Source organism: Coloeus monedula, assembly GCF_965178545.1.
Source record: "Coloeus monedula genome assembly, chromosome: 32".
NCBI classification, from domain to species: domain Eukaryota; kingdom Metazoa; phylum Chordata; class Aves; order Passeriformes; family Corvidae; genus Coloeus; species Coloeus monedula.
In genome coordinates this window covers 156,178-175,856 of record NC_138812.1, presented here as the reverse complement: position 1 = coordinate 175,856, position 19,679 = coordinate 156,178, and the positions used below count along the sequence as shown (strand labels likewise).

General features: G+C 55.7%; 1 protein-coding gene across 1 annotated transcript in view; it reads left to right on the top strand.

The window, feature by feature from the left end:
• Positions 1-19,679, top strand: part of CHD8 (chromodomain helicase DNA binding protein 8) — an 82,668-nt gene that overhangs the window by 38,783 nt on the left and 24,206 nt on the right. The window contains exons 17-25 of the mRNA XM_082299479.1: positions 1,757-1,970; positions 3,075-3,270; positions 4,947-5,114; positions 7,184-7,363; positions 7,549-7,659; positions 7,750-8,018; positions 10,521-10,720; positions 13,371-13,530; positions 17,982-18,071. Coding sequence (XP_082155605.1) covers positions 1,757-1,970; positions 3,075-3,270; positions 4,947-5,114; positions 7,184-7,363; positions 7,549-7,659; positions 7,750-8,018; positions 10,521-10,720; positions 13,371-13,530; positions 17,982-18,071 — 1,588 coding nt within the window. The remainder of the gene's footprint in view (positions 1-1,756; positions 1,971-3,074; positions 3,271-4,946; positions 5,115-7,183; positions 7,364-7,548; positions 7,660-7,749; positions 8,019-10,520; positions 10,721-13,370; positions 13,531-17,981; positions 18,072-19,679) is intronic.

Genomic DNA, 19,679 nt, shown 5'->3' with positions numbered 1-19,679 from the left:
CACAGCTGGGGGGAACTGAGGGCATCTGGGCACATCTGGGCACACCTGGGTAGTGCTGCAACCGCCCCCATCTCATCAGTGGTGAGCGGGACGTGCCTGGTGGTCACTGGTGGTCACTTAGCGGCCACTGGTGGTCACCTAGCAGTCACTGGTGGTCACCTAGCAGTCACTGGTGGTCACCTAGCGGCCACTGGTGGTCACTTAGCAGTCACCGGTGGTCACCTAGCGGTTATTGGTGGTCATTTAGCGGCCACTGGTGGTCACTTAGCAGTCACCGGTGGTCACCTAGCGGTCGCTGGTGCTCACCTAGCAGTCATTGGTGGTCACCTGGCAGTCACTGGTGCTTATCTAGCAGTCATTGGTGGTCACTTAGCGGCCACTGGGGGTCACTTAGCAGTCACCGGTGCTCACCTAGCGGTCACTGGTGCTTATCTAGTAGTCATTGGTGGTCACTTAGCAGTCACTGGTGGTCACTTAGCAGTCACCGGTGGTCACCTAGCAGTCACTAGTGGTCACCTGGCAGTCACTGGTGGTCACCTGGCAGTCACTGGTGGTCACCTGGCGGTCACTGGCGCTCACCTAGCAGTCACTGGTGGTCACTTAGCGGTCACTGGTAGTCACCTAGCGGCCACTGGTGCTCACCTAGCGGTCACTGGTGCTCACCTAGTGGTCACTGGTGGTCACTTAGCGGTCACTGGTGGTCACCTAGCGGTCAGCGGTGGTTACCTAGCAGTCACTGGTAGTCATCTACCGGTCACTGGTGGTCACCTAGCGGTCACTGGTGCTCACCTGGCGGTCACCGGTGCTCACCTGGCGGTCCCTGGTGGTCACCTGGCAGTCACCGGTGGTCACCTGGCGGTCACTGGTGGTCACCTAGCGGTCACTGGTGCTCACCTAGCGGTCACTGGCGCTCACCTAGCGGTCACTGGTGGTCACTTAGCAGTCACTGGTGGTTACTTAGTGGTCACTGGTGCTCACCTAGCAGTCACTGGTGCTCACCTAGCGGCCACTGGTGGTCACTTAGCAGTCACTGGTGGTCACTTAGCGGTCATTGGTGGTCACTTAGCGGCCACCGGTGGTCACCTAGCGGTCAGCAGTGGTTACCTAGCAGTCACTGGTAGTCATCTACCAGTCACTGGTGGTCACCTAGCGGTCACTGGTGCTCACCTGGCAGTCACTGGTGGTCACTTAGCAGTCACTGGTGCTCACCTAGCGGTCACTGGTGCTCACCTAGTGGTCACTGGTGGTCACTTAGCAGTCACTGGTGGTTACTTAGTGGTCACTGGTGGCCACCTAACGGTCACTGGTGGTCACTTAGCGGCCACTGGTGGTCACTTAGCAGTCACTGGTGCTCACCTAGCGGTCACTGGTGCTCACCTAGTGGTCACTGGTGGTCACTTAGCAGTCACTGGTGGTTACTTAGTGGTCACTGGTGGCCACCTAACGGTCACTGGTGGTCACTTAGCGACCACTGGTGGTCACTTAGAGGCCACTGGTGCTCACGTAGCGGTCACTGGTGCTCACCTAGCGGTCACTGGTGGTCACCTAGCGGTCACTGGTGGTCACCTGGCGGTCACTGGTGCTCACCTAGCGGTTACTGGTGCTCACCTAGCGGTCACTGGTGGTCACCTAGCGGTCACTGGTGGTCACTTAGCGGCCCCTGGTGGTCACCTAGCGGCCCCTGGTGGTCACCTAGCGGTCACCGGTGCTCACCTAGCGGTCACCGGCGCTCACGTGCCGCTGCCCTGTCCCGCAGGCGCCGAGGAGCAGATCGTGGCCGAGCTGCGGGAGTCGCTGCCCACGCCGGCGCCGCCGGACCTGGCGCTCCAGGCCCTGGTGCGCTCGGCCGGGAAGCTGGTGCTGCTGGACAAGCTCCTGCCGCGGCTGCGCGCCGGCGGCCACAAGGTGCTGGTCTTCTCGCAGATGGTGCGGTGCCTGGACATCCTGGAGGACTACCTCATCCAGAAACGGTGGGGTTTCGGGGTGAAAAACGGGGGTTTTGGGAAAAAAATCGGCGGGAAATGGGGAGTTTTGGTGTTTCGGGGGGGAGAACGGGGAGAAAAGGGGGGTTTGGGGGAGAAAAGAGAGGGTTTGGGGTGTGGGAAGTGGGAGTGGTGGCTTGGAGGAGTTTGTCATCCAGGAGAAAGGGGGTTTTGGGGAGAAATTGGGGGATTTGAGAGGAAATGAGGAAGTTGGGTGGAAAATGCAGGATTTGGGGGGAAAAGAAGGTGGTTTTGGGGTTGTGGGATGTGGGAATGGGGTTTTGGTACGTCCCGGCTGTTGAGGAGCTCCATGGAGGGGGTTTGGGGACCTCGGGGATCTCGATGTCCCACGGGAAGGAGGTTCTGGGGACCATCAGGACCTTGAGGAGCACCGTGAAGGTGTTGAGGGACCTTGGAGACTTCGGTGTCCCCCACGGGAGCGTTTGGGGACCTCCATGAGGACAATTCTGGGTTATCAACGTTTTCCATAAACCTCTTTGGGGACCTCCACGTTCCCAGTTGTGGTTCCTGACGTCATTGTGGAGCTCAGGTTCCTCAATGTTCTCCATGAACCTCTCTGGGGATCTGCACGTTCCCAGTTGTGGTTCCTGACGTCATTATGGAGCTCAGGTTCCTCAATGTTCTCCATGAACCTCTTTGGGGACCTCCACGTTCCCAGTTGTGGTTCCTGACGTTGTTATGGACCTTGGGGTCATCAACGTTTTCCATAAACGTCTTTGGGGATCTTCACGTTCCCAGTTGTGGTTTCTGACATCATTATGGAGCTCAGGTTCCTCAACGTTCTCCATGAACCTCTCTGGGGATCTCCACGTTCCCAGTTGTGGTTCCTGACGTTGTTATGGACCTTGGGGTCCTCAGCGTTCCCCATGAACCTCTCTGGGGTTCTCCACGTTCCCAGTTGTGGTTCCTGACATCGTTATGGAGCTCAGGTTCCTCAACGTTCTCCATGAACCTCTTTGAGGCCTTGGGTGACCCCGGCGGCCCTGGCGGCAGCTCCCGACGTCGTTATGGACCTCAGGAGGCCGGCGGTGGCCGGTGGCCCGGCCCTGACCGCCCCCGCGTCCCCCCCAGGTACCCGTACGAGCGCATCGACGGCCGCGTCCGCGGGAACCTGCGGCAGGCGGCCATCGACCGCTTCAGCCGGCCCGACTCGGACCGCTTCGTGTTCCTGCTGTGCACCCGCGCCGGCGGCCTCGGCATCAACCTGACGGCCGCCGACACCTGCATCATCTTCGACTCCGACTGGAACCCCCAGAACGATCTCCAGGTGCCGGTCAAGGCCTTGGAGTGGGGTCTACCAAGGGTTGGGGGTCGTGGGATGGGGTTGGGGGTTGTCGTGTGGGTTGTCCAAGGGCTGAGGACCATGGAGCGGGATCTACCAAGGTTTGAGGGTCATGGGGTGAGGTTGGAGGTCATGGGATGGATCTACCAAGGTTTGAGGGTCATGGGATGGATCTACCAAGGTTTGAGGGTCATGGGGTGAGGTTGGAGGTCATGGGATGGATCTACCAAGGTTTGGGGGTCACGGGGTGAGGTTGGAGGCCACGGGATGGATCTACCAAGGTTTGGGGGCCACGGGGTGAGGTTGGAGGCCACGGGATGGATCTACCAAGGTTTGGGGGTCATGGGATGGATCTACCAAGGTTTGGGGGTCATGGGATGAGGTTGGAGGTCATGGGATGGATCTACCGAGGTTTGGGGGTCACGGGATGAGGTTGGAGGTCATGGGATGGATCTACCAAGGTTTGGGGGTCGTGGGGTGAGGTTGGAGGTCATGGGATGGATCTACCAAGGTTTGGGGGTCATGGGGTGAGGTTGGAGGTCATGGGATGGATCTACCAAGGTTTGAGGGTCTTGGAGTGAGGTTGGAGGTCATGCAATGGGTCTACCAAGGTTTGAGGGTCACGGGGTGAGGTTGGAGGCCACGGGATGGATCTACCAAGGTTTGGGGGTCATGGGATGGATCTACCAAGGTTTGGGGGTCCTGGGATGAGGTTGGAGGTCATGGGATGGATCTACCAAGGTTTGGGGGTCATGGGATGGATCTACCAAGGTTTGGAGGTCATGGGATGGATCTACCAAGGTTTGAGGGTCACGGGATGAGGTTGGAGGTCATGGGATGGATCTACCAAGGTTTGGGGGTCCTGGGATGAGGTTGGAGGTCGTGGGATGGATCTACCAAGGTTTGGGGGTCACGGGGTGAGGTTGGAGGTCACGGGGTGGATCTACCAAGGTTTGGGGGTCACAGGATGAGGTTGGAGGTCGTGGGATGGATCTACCAAGGTTTGGGGGTCACGGGGTGAGGTTGGAGGTCATGGGATGGATCTACCAAGGTTTGGGGGTCATGGGGTGAGGTTGGAGGTCATGGGATGGATCTACCAAGGTTTGGGGGTCCTGGGATGAGGTTGGAGGTCATGGGATGGATCTACCAAGGTTTGGGGGTCATGGGATGAGGTTGGAGGTCATGGGATGGATCTACCAAGGTTTGGGGGTCACGGGGTGAGGTTGGAGGTCACAGGATGGATCTACCAAGGTTTGAGGGTCATGGGGTGAGGTTGGAGGTCATGGGATGGATCTACCAAGGTTTGAGGGTCATGGGATGGATCTACCAAGGTTTGGGGGTCACTGGGATGAGGTTGGAGGCCACGGGATGGATCTACCAAGGTTTGGGGGTCACTGGGATGAGGTTGGAGGTCATGGGATGGATCTACCAAGGTTTGGGGGTCATGGGGTGAGGTTGGAGGTCATGGGATGGATCTACCAAGGTTTGGGGGTCCTGCGATGGATCTACCAAGGTTTGGGGGTCACGGGATGAGGTTCTCCAGGATTTGAAGGTCACGGCATGGGATCTTCCAAGAGCTGGAGACCGTGGGACTCATTGGTGCTCGTGGGATGGGCTGGGGCGGTCGCGGTGCCCCGAGTGACGCCGCCGCGTGCCCGCAGGCGCAGGCGCGGTGCCACCGCATCGGGCAGAGCAAGGCGGTGAAGGTCTATCGGCTCATCACCCGCAACTCCTACGAGCGCGAGATGTTCGACAAGGCCAGCCTGAAACTCGGCCTGGACAAGGCCGTGCTGCAGTCCATGAGCGGCCGCGAGGGCAACATCACCGGGGTCAGCGGTCAGCCGGGCTCGGGGTGGTCACGGGTGGGCTCTACCAAGGGTTGGACACCAGGAAGTTGAGGTTCTCCACGGTGAGGTTCTCCAAGGTCTGAGGAGCGCGAAGCGGAGGTTCTTCGAGTTGGATGCGTTTCCTAAGGAATTTGGGGTTTGTGGATGCCGAAGTTGAGGTTGGCCCAGTTGAGGTTCTCCACGTTGAGGTTCTCCCAGTTGAGCTTCTCCACGTTGAGCTTCTCCCAGTTGAGCTTCTGCCGGTTGAGATTCTCCCAGTTGAGATTCTCCCAGTTGAGATTGTCTCAGTTGAGTTTCTTGTGGTTGAGTTTCTTCCAGTTAAGATTTTCCCAGTTGAGGTTGTACCAGTTGAGATTCTCCCAGTTGAGGTTGTCCCAGTTGAGGTTCTCCCAGTTGAGTTTCTCCCAGTTGAGGTTGTCCCAGTTGAGGTTGTCCCAGTTGAGTTTCTCCCAGTTGAGTTTCTCCCAGTTGAGGTTGTCCCAGTTGAGGTTGTCCCAGTTGAGTTTCTCCCAGTTGAGGTTCTCCCAGTTGAGGTTGTCCCAGTTGAGGTTGTCCCAGTTGAGGTTGTCCCAGTTGAGTTTCTCCCAGTTGAGGTTGTCCCAGTTGAGGTTGTCCCAGTTGAGGTTGTCCCAGTTGAGCTTCTCCCAGTTGAGCTTCTCCCAGTTGAGGTTGTCCCAGTTGAGCTTCTCCCAGTTGAGCTTCTCCCAGTTGAGGGTGTCCCATTTGAGGTTGTCCCAGTTGAGGTTCTCCCAGTTGAGGTTGTCCCAGTTGAGGTTCTCCCAGTTGAGGTTCTCCAAGTTGAGTTTCTCCCAGTTGAGGTTGTCCCAGTTGAGTTTCTCCCAGTTGAGGTTGTCCCAGTTGAGCTTCTCCCAGTTGAGGTTGTCCCAGTTGAGGTTGTCCTAGTTGAGGTTGTCCTAGTTGAGTTTCTCCTAGTTGAGGTTGTCCCAGTTGAGGTTGTCCCAGTTGAGGTTGTCCTAGTTGAGGTTGTCCCAGTTGAGGTTCTCCAAGTTGAGTTTCTCCCAGTTGAGGTTGTCCCAGTTGAGATTCTCCCAGTTGAGGTTGTCCCAGTTGAGGTTGTCCCAGTTGAGGTTGTCCCAGTTGAGTTTCTCCCAGTTGAGTTTCTCCCAGTTGAGGTTGTCCCAGTTGAGGTTGTCCCAGTTGAGATTCTCCCAGTTGAGGTTGTCCTAGTTGAGGTTGTCCCAGTTGAGGTTGTCCCAGTTGAGTTTCTCCCAGTTGAGGTTGTCCCAGTTGAGGTTGTCCCAGTTGAGGTTGTCCCAGTTGAGTTTCTCCCAGTTGAGTTTCTCCCAGCTGAGGTTGTCCCAGTTGAGGTTGTCCCAGTTGAGCTTCTCCCAGTTGAGGTTGTCCCTGCTGAGGTTCTCCCAGTTGAGGTTGTCCCAGTTGAGTTTTTCCCAGTTGAGGTTGTCCCAGTTGAGGTTGTCCCAGTTGAGGTTCTCCAAGTTGAGTTTCTCCCAGTTGAGGGCGTCCCAGTTGAGGTTGTCCCAGTTGAGGTTGTCCCAGTTAAGATTTTCCCAGTTGAGGTTGTCCCAGTTGAGTTTCTCCCAGTTGAGGTTGTCCCAGTTGAGGTTGTCCCAGTTGAGGTTCTCCCAGTTGAGGTTCTCCAAGTTGAGGTTCTCCTAGCTGAGGTTCTCTCAGCTGAGGTTCTCCCAGCTGAGGTTCTCCAAGTTGAGGTTGTCCCAGTTGAGGTTGTCCCAGTTGAGGTTGTCCCAGTTGAGTTTCTCCCAGTTGAGTTTCTCCCAGTTGAGGTTGTCCCAGTTGAGGTTCTCCCAGCTGAGGTTCTCCCAGCTGAGGTTGTCCCAGTTGAGGTTGTCCCAGTTGAGCTTCTCCCAGTTGAGGTTGTCCCTGCTGAGGTTCTCCCAGTTGAGGTTGTCCCAGTTGAGGTTCTCCCAGCTGAGGTTCTCCCAGTTGAGGTTCTCCCAGTTGAGCTTTTCCCAGTTGAGGTTCTCCCAGTTGAGGTTCTTCCAGTTGTGGCTCTCCCGGTTGGATTTTCCGAGGAAGTTTGGCGTTTCCCAAGGAACTCCCTCGTTTCCCAGATCCAGCAGTTCTCCAAGAAGGAGATCGAGGACCTCCTGCGCAAGGGCGCCTACGCCGCCATCATGGACGAGGATGACGAAGGCGCCAAGTTCTGCGAGGAGGACATCGACCAGATCCTGCTGCGCCGCACCACCACCATCACCATCGAGAGCGAGGGCAAGGGCTCCACCTTCGCCAAGGTGCGCCCGCGGGCGGGGCCGGGCGGCCGTGGAGGACGTTGGGGGGTGCAGGTGCTCTTGGGTGGCCACCACGGAGGTTCTTGAAGCCCAGATGGAGGTCCGGCTGACCTTTGGTGGCCCTGGAGAAGGTCCGGGCGTGCCCCGGTGTCCCCAGCCCGGCGCAGCTGACCGCTCCCCTCCCCCAGGCCAGCTTTGTGGCCTCGGAGAACCGCACGGACATCGCGCTGGACGACCCCAACTTCTGGCAGAAATGGGCCAAGAAGGCCGACCTGGACCTGGACTTGCTCAACAGCAAGGTGGGGTCACCCGCAGGGGTCACTCGGAGGGGTCAGCGGGGCCGGGCCGGGCTCAGCCGGGGCTCGCTGACCACCGCTGGCCCACCGCAGAACACGCTGGTCATCGACACGCCGCGCGTGCGGAAGCAGACGCGTCACTTCAGCACGCTGCGCGACGACGACCTGGTGGAGTTCTCGGACCTGGACAGCGACGACGACTTGGACAGGCTGGACAGGGCCACGAGGTCACGGCGGGGCCACCACGGCGGCGGTCACCAGCACGGCCACCACCAGCACGCCGCGCCGGCCGCGCCGGCCGCGCCGCAGCCGTTCGGGAGGAGCGACTGCTTCCGCGTGGAGAAGCACCTGATGGTCTACGGGTGGGTGGGGACGCCCTGGCTTGGCCTCCCGTTGACCCCGCTGACCCCTGGTGACCTCAGCACGCCCCCGTTGACCCCGTTGACCTCCCATGGGTTCCCCGTTGACTCGGCGTTGAGCCTTTGTTGACCTCCCGTCCTTCGCTGATGCCCCGTTGACCCCAACATCCCCCAGTGACCCCTCGTTGACCCCGTTGAGCTCCCGTTGACCCCATTGACCTCCTGTTGACCCTGTTGGTGTCCCGTTGATCCCATTGGCCCCCCATTGACCTTCTATTGACCCATTGATTTTTCATTGACCCCATTGACCTCCCATTGACCTCCCATTGCCCCCATTGACCTCCCATTGACCCCGCTGACCTCCCATTGACCCCGCTGACCTCCCGCTGCCCCCACTGACCTCCCATTGACCCCGCTGACCTCCCGCTGACCTCCCATTGACCCTGCTGACCTCCCGCTGACCTCCCATTGAGCCCGCTGACCTCCCATTGACCCCACTGACACCGTTGCCCTCCCATTGACCTTCTGTTGACCCCACTGACCTCCCATTGCCCCCGCTGACCTCCAATTGCCCCCACTGACCTCCCATTGACCCCATTGACACCGTTGCCCTCCCACTGACCTCCCGTTGACCTTCTGTTGACCCCAGTGACCTCCCATTGTCCCCACTGACCTCCCATTGACCCCACTGACCTCCTGTTGACCCCGCTGACCTATTGACCTCCCGCTGACCTCCCGCTGACCTCCCATTGCCCCCAGTGACCTCCCATTGACCTCCCGCTGACCTCCCATTGACCTCCAATTGCCCCCACTGACCTCCCATTGACCCCACTGACCTCCCATTGACCCCGCTGACCTCCCATTGCCCCTACTGACCTCCCATTGACCCTGCTGACCTCCCATTGACCCCACTGACCTCCCATTGACCCCGCTGACCTCCCGCTGCCCCCGCTGACCTCCCGTTGACCCCAGTGACCTCCCGCTGACCTCCCATTGCCCCCCCTGACCTCCCATTGCCCCTACTGACCTCCCATTGACCCCGCTGACCTCCCGCTGCCCCCGCTGCCCCCACTGACCTCCCGCTGACCGCTCGCTGACCGCTCGCTGACCTCCTGCTGACCTCCCATTGCCCCCCCTGACCTCCTGTTGACCCCGCTGACCTCCCATTGCCCCCACTGACACCGTTGCCCTCCCACTGACCTCCCGTTGACCCCACTGACCTCCCGTTGACCTTCTGTTGACCCCACTGACCTCCCATTGCCCCCACTGACCTCCCATTGACCCCGCTGACCTCCTGTTGACCCCGCTGACCTATTGACCTCCCGCTGACCTCCCGCTGACCTCCCATTGCCCCCACTGACCTCCCATTGACCCCACTGACCTCCCATTGACCCCGCTGACCTCCCGCTGCCCCCGCTGACCTCCCGCTGACCTCCCGCTGACCTCCCATTGCCCCCGCTGACCTCCCATTGCCCCCGCTGACCTCCCATTGCCCCCCCTGACCTCCAATTGCCCCCACTGACCTCCCGCTGACCTCCCATTGACCCCGCTGACCTCCCATTGACCCCGCTGACCTCCCATTGCCCCCATTGACCCCCCATTTCCCCCACTGACCTCCCATTGACCCCACTGACACCGTTGCCCTCCCGCTGATCTCCCATTGACCCCGCTGACCTCCCATTGACTCCGCTGACCTCCCGCTGCCCCCACTGACCTCCTGCTGCCCCCACTGACCTCCCATTGACCTCCCACTGCCCCCACTGACCTCCAATTGCCCCCGCTGACCTCCCATTGCCCCCACTGACACCGTTGCCCTCCGACTGACCTCCCGTTGACCCCACTGACCTCCTGTTGACCCCGCTGACCTCCCATTGCCCCCACTGACCTCCCATTGACCCCACTGACCTCCCATTGACCCCGCTGACCTCCCGCTGCCCCCGCTGACCTCCCGTTGACCCCAGTGACCTCCCGCTGACCTCCCATTGCCCCCCCTGACCTCCCATTGCCCCTACTGACCTCCCATTGCCCCCCCTGACCTCCCGTTGGCCCCGCTGACCTCCCATTGACCCCGCTGACCCCGCTGCCCCCGCTGCCCCCACTGACCTCCCGCTGACCGCTCGCTGACCGCTCGCTGACCTCCCGCTGACCTCCCATTGCCCCCACTGACCTCCCACTGCCCCCGCTGCCCCCGCTGCCCCCACTGCCCCCGCTGACCTCCCGCTGACCCCCCACTGACCTCCCGCTGACCTCCCATTGCCCCCCCTGACCTCCCATTGTCCCCGCTGACCTCCCATTGACCCCGCTGCCCCCGCTGCCCCCGCTGCCCCTGCTGACCTCCCACTGACCTCCCACTGACCTCCCATTGCCCCCCCTGACCTCCAATTGCCCCCACTGACCTCCCACTGCCCCCGCTGCCCCCGCTGCCCCCCCGCTGCCCCCACTGCCCCCGCTGACCTCCCGCTGACCCCTCGCTGACCCCCCGCTGACCTCCCGCTGACCGCTCAGGTGGGGCCGCTGGCGGGAGCTGGCGGCGCAGGGCCGCTTCAAGCGGCGCCTGTCGGAGCGCGACGTGGAGGGGCTGAGCCGCGCCATCGTCCTCTTCTGCCTGCTGCACTTCCGCGGCGACGACGGCGTCCGCGCCTTCGCCTGGGCCCTGCTGGCCCCGCCCGAGAACGGCCGCGCCCGGCCCGCGCTCGGCCAGCCCGGTGAGGGGCACCGCGGCGTTCGGGGTCATCCCGGGGCTCCTCGGGGTCAGCCAACGATGGGGTTTGGGGTTCTTCAGGCGTTTGGGGTCTGCTGTAGGAGGGTCCGGGGATCTTGGAGGTCGGTGGGAGCATCCCAGGGAGCTTTGGGAGAGCCTTGGGGTCATTCTGGGGTGGGGTTGGGGTGTTTGGGGTCATTCTGGGGTGGGTTTGGGGTCTTTGAGGTCATTTTGGGGTGGGTTTGGGGTCATTTTGGGGTGGGGTTGGGGTCTTTGAGGTCATTTTGGGGTCGTTTTGGGGTTTTTGGGGTCATTCTGGGGTGGGTTTGGGGTCATTCTGGGGGGGGGTTGGGGTCTTCGAGGTCGTTCGGGGGGGTTTGGGGTCTTTGGGGTCATTCTGGGGTGGGGTTGGGGTCATTTTGGGGTGGGTTTGGGGTCTTTGGGGTCATTCTGGGGTGGGTTTGGGGTTTTTGAGGTCATTTTGGGGTGGGTTTGGGGTCTTTGAGGTCATTCTGGGGTGGGTTTGGGGTCTTTGAGGTCATTTTGGGGTGGGTTTGGGGTCTTTGGGGTCATTCTGAGGTGGGTTTGGGGTCTTTGGGGTCATTTTGGGGTGGGTTTGGGGTCATTCTGGGGTGGGGTTGGGGTCTTTGAGGTCATTTTGGGGTCGTTTTGGGGTTTTTGGGGTCATTCTGGGGTGGGTTTGGGGTCATTCTGGGGTGGGGTTGGGGTCATTTTGGGGTGGGTTTGGGGTCTTTGGGGTCATTCTGGGGTGGGTTTGGGGTTTTTGAGGTCATTTTGGGGTGGGTTTGGGGTCTTTGAGGTCATTCTGGGGTGGGTTTGGGGTCTTTGGGGTCATTTTGGGGTGGGTTTGGGGTCTTTGGGGTCATTCTGAGGTGGGTTTGGGGTCTTTGGGGTCATTTTGGGGTGGGTTTGGGGTCTTTGAGGTCATTCTGGGGTGGGTTTGGGCTCTCTGGGGTCATTCTGGGGTGGGTTTGGGGTCTTTGGGGTCATTTTGGGGTGGGTTTGGGCTCTTTGAGGTCATTCTGAGGTGGGTTTGGGGTCTTTGGGGTCATTTTGGGGTCGTTTTGGGGTGTTTGGGGTCATTCTGGGGTGGGTTTGGGGTCATTCTGGGGTGGGTTTGGGGTCATTTTGGGGTGGGTTTGGGGTCTTCGAGGTCGTTCGGGGGGGTTTGGGGTCTTTGGGGTCATTCTGGGGTGGGGTTGGGGTCTTTGAGGTCCCTTTGGGGTGGGTTTTGGGTCTTTGGGGTCATTTTGGGGTGGGTTTGGGCTCTTTGAGGTCATTTTGGGGTGGGTTTGGGGTCATTCTGGGGTGGGTTTGGGCTCTTTGGGGTCATTTTGGGGTGGGTTTGGGGTGTTTGGGGTCATTCTGGGGTGGGTTTGGGCTCTTTGGGGTCATTTTGGGGTCGTTTTGGGGTCTTTGAGGTCATTCTGGGGTGGGTTTGGGCTCTTTGGGGTCATTTTGGGGTGGGTTTGGGGTCTTTGAGGTCATTTTGGGGTGGGTTTGGGGTCATTTTGGGGTCGTTTTGGGGTCTTTGGGGTTATTTTGGGGTCGTTTTGGGGTCTTTGGGGTCATTTTGGGGTGGGTTTGGGCTCTTTGAGGTCATTTTGGGGTGGGTTTGGGCTCTTTGAGGTCATTTTGGGGTCGTTTTGGGGTCTTTGGGGTTATTTTGGGGTCGTTTTGGGCTCTTTGGGGTCATTCTGGGGTGGGTTTGGGGTCTTTGAGGTCATTTTGGGGTGGGTTTGGGGTCATTTTGGGGTCGTTTTGGGGTCTTTGGGGTCATTCTGGGGTGGGTTTGGGCTCTTTGAGGTCATTTTGGGGTGGTGTTGGGGTGTTTGGGGTCATTTTGGGGTGGGTTTGGGCTCTTTGAGGTCATTTTGGGGTGGGTTTGGGGTCATTCTGGGGTTATTTTGGGGTGGGTTTGGGGTCATTTTGGGGTGGGTTTGGGCTCTTTGAGGTCATTTTGGGGTGGGTTTGGGGTCATTCTGGGGTTATTTTGGGGTGGGTTTGGGGTCATTTTGGGGTGGGTTTGGGGTCTTTGGGGTCATTTTGGGGTGGTTTTGGGGTCTTTGGGGTCATTCTGGGGTGGGTTTGGGGTCATTCATTTGGCGATCTCCGTGCCCATCCCACCCCATTCCGTGCCCATCCCACCCCATTCCGTGCCCATCCCACCCCATTCCGTGCCCACCCCACCCCATTCCGAGCCCATCCCACCCCACTCCGTGCCCATCCCACCCCATTCCGAGCCCATCCCACCCCATTCCATGCCCACCCCACCCCATTCCGTGCCCATCCCACCCCATTCCGTGCCCATTCCGTGCCCATTCCGTGCCCATCCCACCCCATTCCATGCCCACCCCATTCCGTGCCCATCCCACCCCATTCCGTGCCCACCCCGCCCCATTCCCTGCCCATTCCGTGCCCATTCCGAGCCCATCCCACCCCATTCCGTGCCCATTCCGTGCCCATCCCACCCCATTCCGAGCCCATCCCACCCCATTCCGTGCCCATCCCACCCCATTCCGTGCCCACCCCATTCCGTGCCCACCCCACCCCACCCCGTGCCCACCCCGTGCCCATTCGGGTTTCTCCGCCCCATTCCCTCCCCGCTGACCGCCGGCCCCGTGCCCCCCCAGGCGTGGCCGTGCCACCGCCGGTGCCCCGTGGCCGCAAGGGCCGGAAGGTGCCCAAGGCGCCGCCGGAGCCCAGCGGGGCCGAGTGGCCACGGGGCCACGAGCCCGAGGCGCTGCTGCAGGACGAGGGCTACCGGAAGCACCTGCGGCACCAGAGCAGCAAGTGCGGCCCGGGAGGGGCTGCGGGGGTTGGGGGGTTTGGGGGGGTTTGGGGTTTTTTTGGGGTTTTTTGGGGTTTTTTGGGGGGGGGTTGGGGTTTTTTTGGGGTTTTTTTGGGATTTTTTGGGGTTTTTTTGGGGTTTTTTTGGGGGGGTTTTTGGGATTTTTGGGGTTTTTTGGGGGTTTTTTTTGGATTTTTTTGCGGTTTTTTGTGATTTTTTTGTGATTTTTTGGGGATTTTTTTGGGTTTTTTTTGGGATTTTTTTGGGGGTTTTGGGATTTTTTTGGGGTTTTTTTGGGGGTTTTTTTTTGGGTTTTTTTGGGATTTTTTGGGGGTTTTTTGGGAATTTTTTTGGGGGTTTTTTTGGGTTTTTTTGGGGGGTTTTTGGGGATTTTTTTGGGGTTTTTTTGGGGGTTTTTTAGGGGGTTTTTGGGGGTTTTTTGGGGTTTTTTTGGGGGTTTTTTGGGATTTTTTGGGATTTTTTTGGGGGTTTTTTGGGTTTTTTGGGGTTTTTTTTTGGATTTTTTTTGGGATTTTTTGGGGTTTTTTTTGGGGGGGTTTGGGATTTTTTTGGGGTTTTTTTGGGGGTTTTTTTGGGATTTTTTAGGGGTTTTTTTGGGGGTTTTGGGGGGTTTTTTTGGGGTTTTTGGGGTTTTTTGGGATTTTTTTGGGGTTTTTTTGGGGGGGTTTTGGGATTTTTTTGGGATTTTTTGGGGGTTTTTTGGGATTTTTTTGAGAATTTTTTGGGACTTTTTGGGGGTTTTTTGGGATTTTTTGGGGTTTTTTTGGGATTTTTTTGGGGTTTTTTGGGGGTTTTTTGGGAATTTTTTGGGATTTTTTTGGGGTTTTTTTGGGGTTTTTTGGGGTTTTTTTGGGATTTTTTAGGGGTTTTTTGGGGGGTTTTTTTGGGGTTTTTTTGGGGTTTTTTGGGATTTTTTTGGGGTTTTTTGGGGGGTGTTTGGGATTTTTTTGGGGTTTTTTGGGGGTTTTTTGGGATTTTTTAGGGGTTTTTTTGGGGCTTTTTTGGGTTTTTTTGGGATTTTTTTGGGATTTTTTGGGGTTTTTTTGGGGGGGGGGTTGGGATTTTTTTGGGGTTTTTTAGGGGGTTTTTTGGATTTTTTTGGGGTTTTTTCGGGGATTTTTTGGGTTTTTTGGGGGTTTTTTTTGGGTTTTTTTGGGGGGGTTTGGGGTTTTTTGGGGGTTTTTTTGGGATTTTTTTGGGGTTTTTTTGGGTTTTTTGGGGGGTTTTTTGGGGTTTTTTAGGGTTTTTTTGGGGGGTTTTTTGGGGATTTTTTTGGGGTTTTTTTGGGTTTTTTCGGGTTTTTTTTTTGGGGTTTTTTGGGGGGTTTTTGGGGGGTTTTTTTGGGGTTTTTTGGGGTTTTTTGGGGGGGTTTTGGGGTTTTTTTGGGGTTTTTTTGTGGTTTTTTGGGGGTTTTTTGGGAGTTTTTTTGGGATTTTTTGGGGTTTTTTTTGGGATTTTTTTTGGTCTTTTTTGGGTTTTTTGGGGTTTTTTTTGGGGTTTTTTTGGGTTTTTTTGGGGGGGGTTTGGGGTTTTTTTGGGGGTTTTGGGGAATTTTTTGGGATTTTTTTTGGGGTTTTTTTGGGGTTTTGGGGGGTTTTTTGGGATTTTTTTGGGGGTTTTGGGATTTTTTTGGGGTTTTTTTGGGGGGTTTTTTTTGGGTTTTTTTGGGATTTTTTGGGGTTTTTTTGGGGTTTTTTGGGGGGTTTTTGGGGGGTTTTTTGGTGTTTTTTTGGGATTTTTTTGGGATTTTTTTTGGGGTTTTTTGGTTTTATTTTTTGGTAGGATTTTGGGTTTTTTGGGGGGTTTCGGGGTTTTTTTGTAGGGTTTTGGGGTTTCTTTCTGGGCTTTTGTGGAATTTTGGGGGTTTGGGGGGGTTTGGGATTTTTTTGGGTTTTTTTGGGGGTTTTTGGGGGGTTTTTTTGGGTTTTTTTGGGGTTTTTTTGGGGGTTTTGGGGGGTTTTTTCATTTTTTGGGGGGTTTTTTGGGGGTTTGGGGGGGTTTTGGGGGTTTTTGTGGGGTCTCGGGGTTTTTGGGGTTTTTTTGGGGTTTTTTTGGGGGTTTTTTGGGGTTTTTTTTTGGTTTCTTTGGGGTTTTTTTGGGGGTTTTTTTGGGGTTTTTTTGGGGTTTTTTGTTTTTTTTTTTTTGGTGGGATTTTGGGTTTTTTGTGGGATTTCAGATTTTTTGTGGGATTTTCAGATTTTTTGTGGCATTTTGGATTTTTTGTGGCATTTTGGGGGGATTTTTTGTGGGATTTTGGGTTTTCTGTGGGATTTCAGATTTTTCGTGGGATTTCGGGATTTTCTGTGGGATTTTGGGATTTTTCGTGGGATTTCGGGATTTTTCGTGGGATTTCGGGGGAGATTTTTTGTGGGATTTCGGGATTTTCTGTGGGATTTCAGATTTTTTGTGGCATTTTGGGCGGGATTTTTCGTGGGATTTCGGGGGGGATTTTTCGTGGGATTTTGGGCGGGATTTTTTGTGGGATTTTGGGATTTTTTGTGGCATTTTGGGTGGGATTTTTTGTGGGATTTCGGGATTTTCTGTGGGATTTCGGGGGGGATTTTTTGTGGGATTTCGGGATTTTTTGTGGGATTTCGGGATTTTTTGTGGGATTTCGGGATTTTCTGTGGGATTTCGGGGGGGATTTTTCGTGGGATTTCGGGATTTTTCGTGGGATTTCGGGGGGGATTTTTCGGGGCATTTCGGGATTTTCTGTGGGATATCAGATTTTTTGTGGGATTTTGGGATTTTTCTGTGGGATTTCGGGATTTTCTGTGGCATTTTGGGCGGGATTTTTTGTGGGATTTCGGGATTTTTCGTGGGGTTTCGGGCGGGATTTTTTGTGGGATTTCGGGGGGGATTTTTCGTGGGATTTCGGGGGATTTTTCCTGGGATTTCGGGCGGGATTTTTCGGGGCATTTCGGGATTTTTTGTGGGATTTTCAGGTTTTTTGTGGGATTTCGGGCGGGATTTTTTGTGGGATTTCGGGATTTTTTGTGGGATTTCGGGATTTTTTGTGGGATTTCGGGATTTTTTGTGGCATTTTGGGCGGGATTTTTCGTGGCATTTTGGGCGGGATTTTTCGTGGGATTTCAGGATTTTTCGTGGGATTTTGGGCGGGATTTTTCGTGCGATTTTGGGATTTTTCGGGGCATTTCGGGATTTTTTGTGGGATTTCAGGGGGGATTTTTTGTGGGATTTCGTGGGGGATTTTTTGTGGGATTTTGGGATTTTTCGTGGGATTTTGGGCGGGATTTTTCGTGGGATTTCGGGGGATTTTTCGTGGGATTTCGGGGGGGATTTTTCGTGGGATTTTGGGATTTTTCGTGGGATTTTGGGCGGGATTTTTTGTGGGATTTCGGGATTTTCTGTGGGATTTCAGATTTTTTGTGGGATTTTGGGATTTTTCTGTGGGATTTCGGGATTTTCTGTGGCATTTTGGGCGGGATTTTTTGTGGGATTTCGGGATTTTTCGTGGGATTTCGGGCGGGATTTTTTGTGGGATTTCGGGATTTTTCGTGGGATTTCGGGGGATTTTTCCTGGGATTTCGGGGGGGATTTTTCATGGGATTTCGGGATTTTTTGTGGGATTTCAGATTTTTTGTGGGATTTCAGATTTTTTGTGGGATTTTGGGATTTTTCTGTGGGATTTCGGGATTTTCTGTGGCATTTTGGGCGGGATTTTTTGTGGGATTTCGGGATTTTTCGTGGGATTTCGGGCGGGATTTTTTGTGGGATTTCGGGATTTTTCGTGGGATTTCGGGGGATTTTTCCTGGGATTTCGGGGGGGATTTTTCGTGGCATTTCGGGATTTTTTGTGGGATTTTCAGGTTTTTTGTGGGATTTCGGGGGGGATTTTTCATGGGATTTCGGGATTTTTTGTGGGATTTCAGATTTTTTGTGGGATTTTGGTTTTTTGTGGCGTTTTGGGGGAATTTTTTGTGGGATTTTGGGTTTTCTGTGGGATTTCAGATTTTTCGTGGGATTTCGGGATTTTTCGTGGGATTTCCGGGAGATTTTTTGTGGGATTTCGGGATTTTCTGTGGGATTTTAGGTGGGATTTTTTGTGGCATTTCGGGGGATTTTTCGTGGGATTTCGGGGGGGATTTTTCGTGGGATTTCGGGGGGGATTTTTTGTGGGATTTCGGGATTTTTCGTGGCATTTCGGGATTTTTCGTGGGATTTCGGGGGGGATTTTTCGGGGCATTTCGGGATTTTCTGTGGCATTTTGGGCGGGATTTTTTGTGGGATTTCGGGGGATTTTTTGTGGGATTTCGGGGGGGATTTTTCATGCGATTTCGGGATTTTTTGTGGGATTTCGGGATTTTTCGGGGCATTTTGGGATTTTTCGTGCCGTTCCCGCTTTCTCGCGGCGTTTCGGGGTTCTGGGGCTGGGATTTTGGGGGATTTTGCCCAAACTCGCTGCTCTCAGGGTGCTGCTGAGGCTGCGGATGCTTCACTTCCTGCGCCACGACGTCATCGGCGACCAGGCCGAGAAGGTCCTGGCGGGGGCCAGCGCCAGGTGAGGCTTTTTGGGCGTTTTGGGGCATTTTGGGGCGTTTTGGGGCGTTTTGGGGCGTTTTGGGGCATTTTGGGGCGTTTTGGGGCGTTTTGGGGCGTTTTGGGGCATTTTGGGGCGTTTTGGGCTTTCCCGAGCGTTTGGGGGAGGTTTTGGAACCGTTTTGGGGTGGTTGGAGGAGGTTTGGGGGGGGCGTTTTGGAGATTTTGGGGAGATTTATGGGGGGTTTTTGGGTGGTTTGGGGGATTTGGGGAGGGATTTGGGGATTTTGGGAGGGATTTGGGGAGAAATTGGGGGATTTGGGGAGGGATTTGGGAGATTTTGGGAGGGATTTTGGGGGATTTGGGGGGATTTTGGGAGGGATTTGGAGGATTTTGGGAGGGATTGGGGGATTTGGGAGGGATTTGGGAGGGATTTGGGGAGGGATTTGGGGGATTTTGGGAGAATTTGGGGGGGTTTGGGAGGGATTTTGGGGGATTTGGGGAGAATTTGGGGGGATTTTGGGAGGGATTTGGGGGATTTTGGGAGGGATTTGGGGAGAAATTGGGGGATTTGGGGAGAATTTTGGGGATTTGGGGAGAATTTTGGGGATTTGGGGAGAATTTGGGGGATTTGGGGAGGGATTGGGGGATTTGGGGAGGGATTTGGGGGATTTTGGGAGGGATTGGGGGGATTTTGGGAGGGATTTTGGGAGATTTTGGGGATTTTGGGGGATTTTGGGAAAATTTGGGGGATTTTGGGAGGGATTGGGGGATTTGGGGAGGGATTTGGGGATTTTGGGAGGGATTTGGGGGATTTTGGGAGGGATTTTGGATTTTGGGAGGGATTGGGGGGATTTTGGGAGAATTTGGGGGGGTTTGGGAGGGATTTTGGGGGATTTGGGGAGAATTTGGGGGGATTTTGGGAGGGATTTTGGGGGATTTTGGGAGGGATTTGGGGGATTTTGGGAGGGATTGGGGATTTTGGGATGGATTTGGGGAATTTGGGGAGGGATTGGGGGATTTGGGGAGAATTTGGGGGATTTGGGGGATTTGGGGTGGTTTGAGGAGGTTTCTGGGGGGGCGTTTTGGAGATTTTGGGGAGATTTATGGGGGTTTTTTGGGTGGTTTGGGGGATTTGGGGAGGGATTTGGGAGATTTTGGGAGAATTTGGGGGGATTTTGGGAGGGATTGGGGGATTTTGGGAGGGATTTGGGGGATTTTGGGTGGGATTTTGGGGGATTTGGGGAGGGATTGGGGGATTTGGGAGGGATTGGGGGATTTGGGGAGGGATTGGGGGATTTGGGAGGGATTGGGGGATTTGGGAGGGATTGGGGGATTTGGGGAGGGATTGGGGGATTTGGGAGGGATTGGGGGATTTGGGAGGGATTTGGGGGATTTTGGGGGAATTTGGGGGGGTTTGGGAGGGATTTTGGGGGATTTGGGGAGAAATTGGGGGATTTGGGGAGAATTTGGGGGATTTTGGGAGGGATTTGGGGGGGTTTGGGAGGGATTTTGGGGGATTTGGGGGGATTTTGAGGGATTTTGGGAGGGATTTGGGGGATTTGGGGAGGGATTTGGGGATTTTGGGGGATTTGGGGAGGGATTTGGGAGATTTTGGGAGGGATTTTGG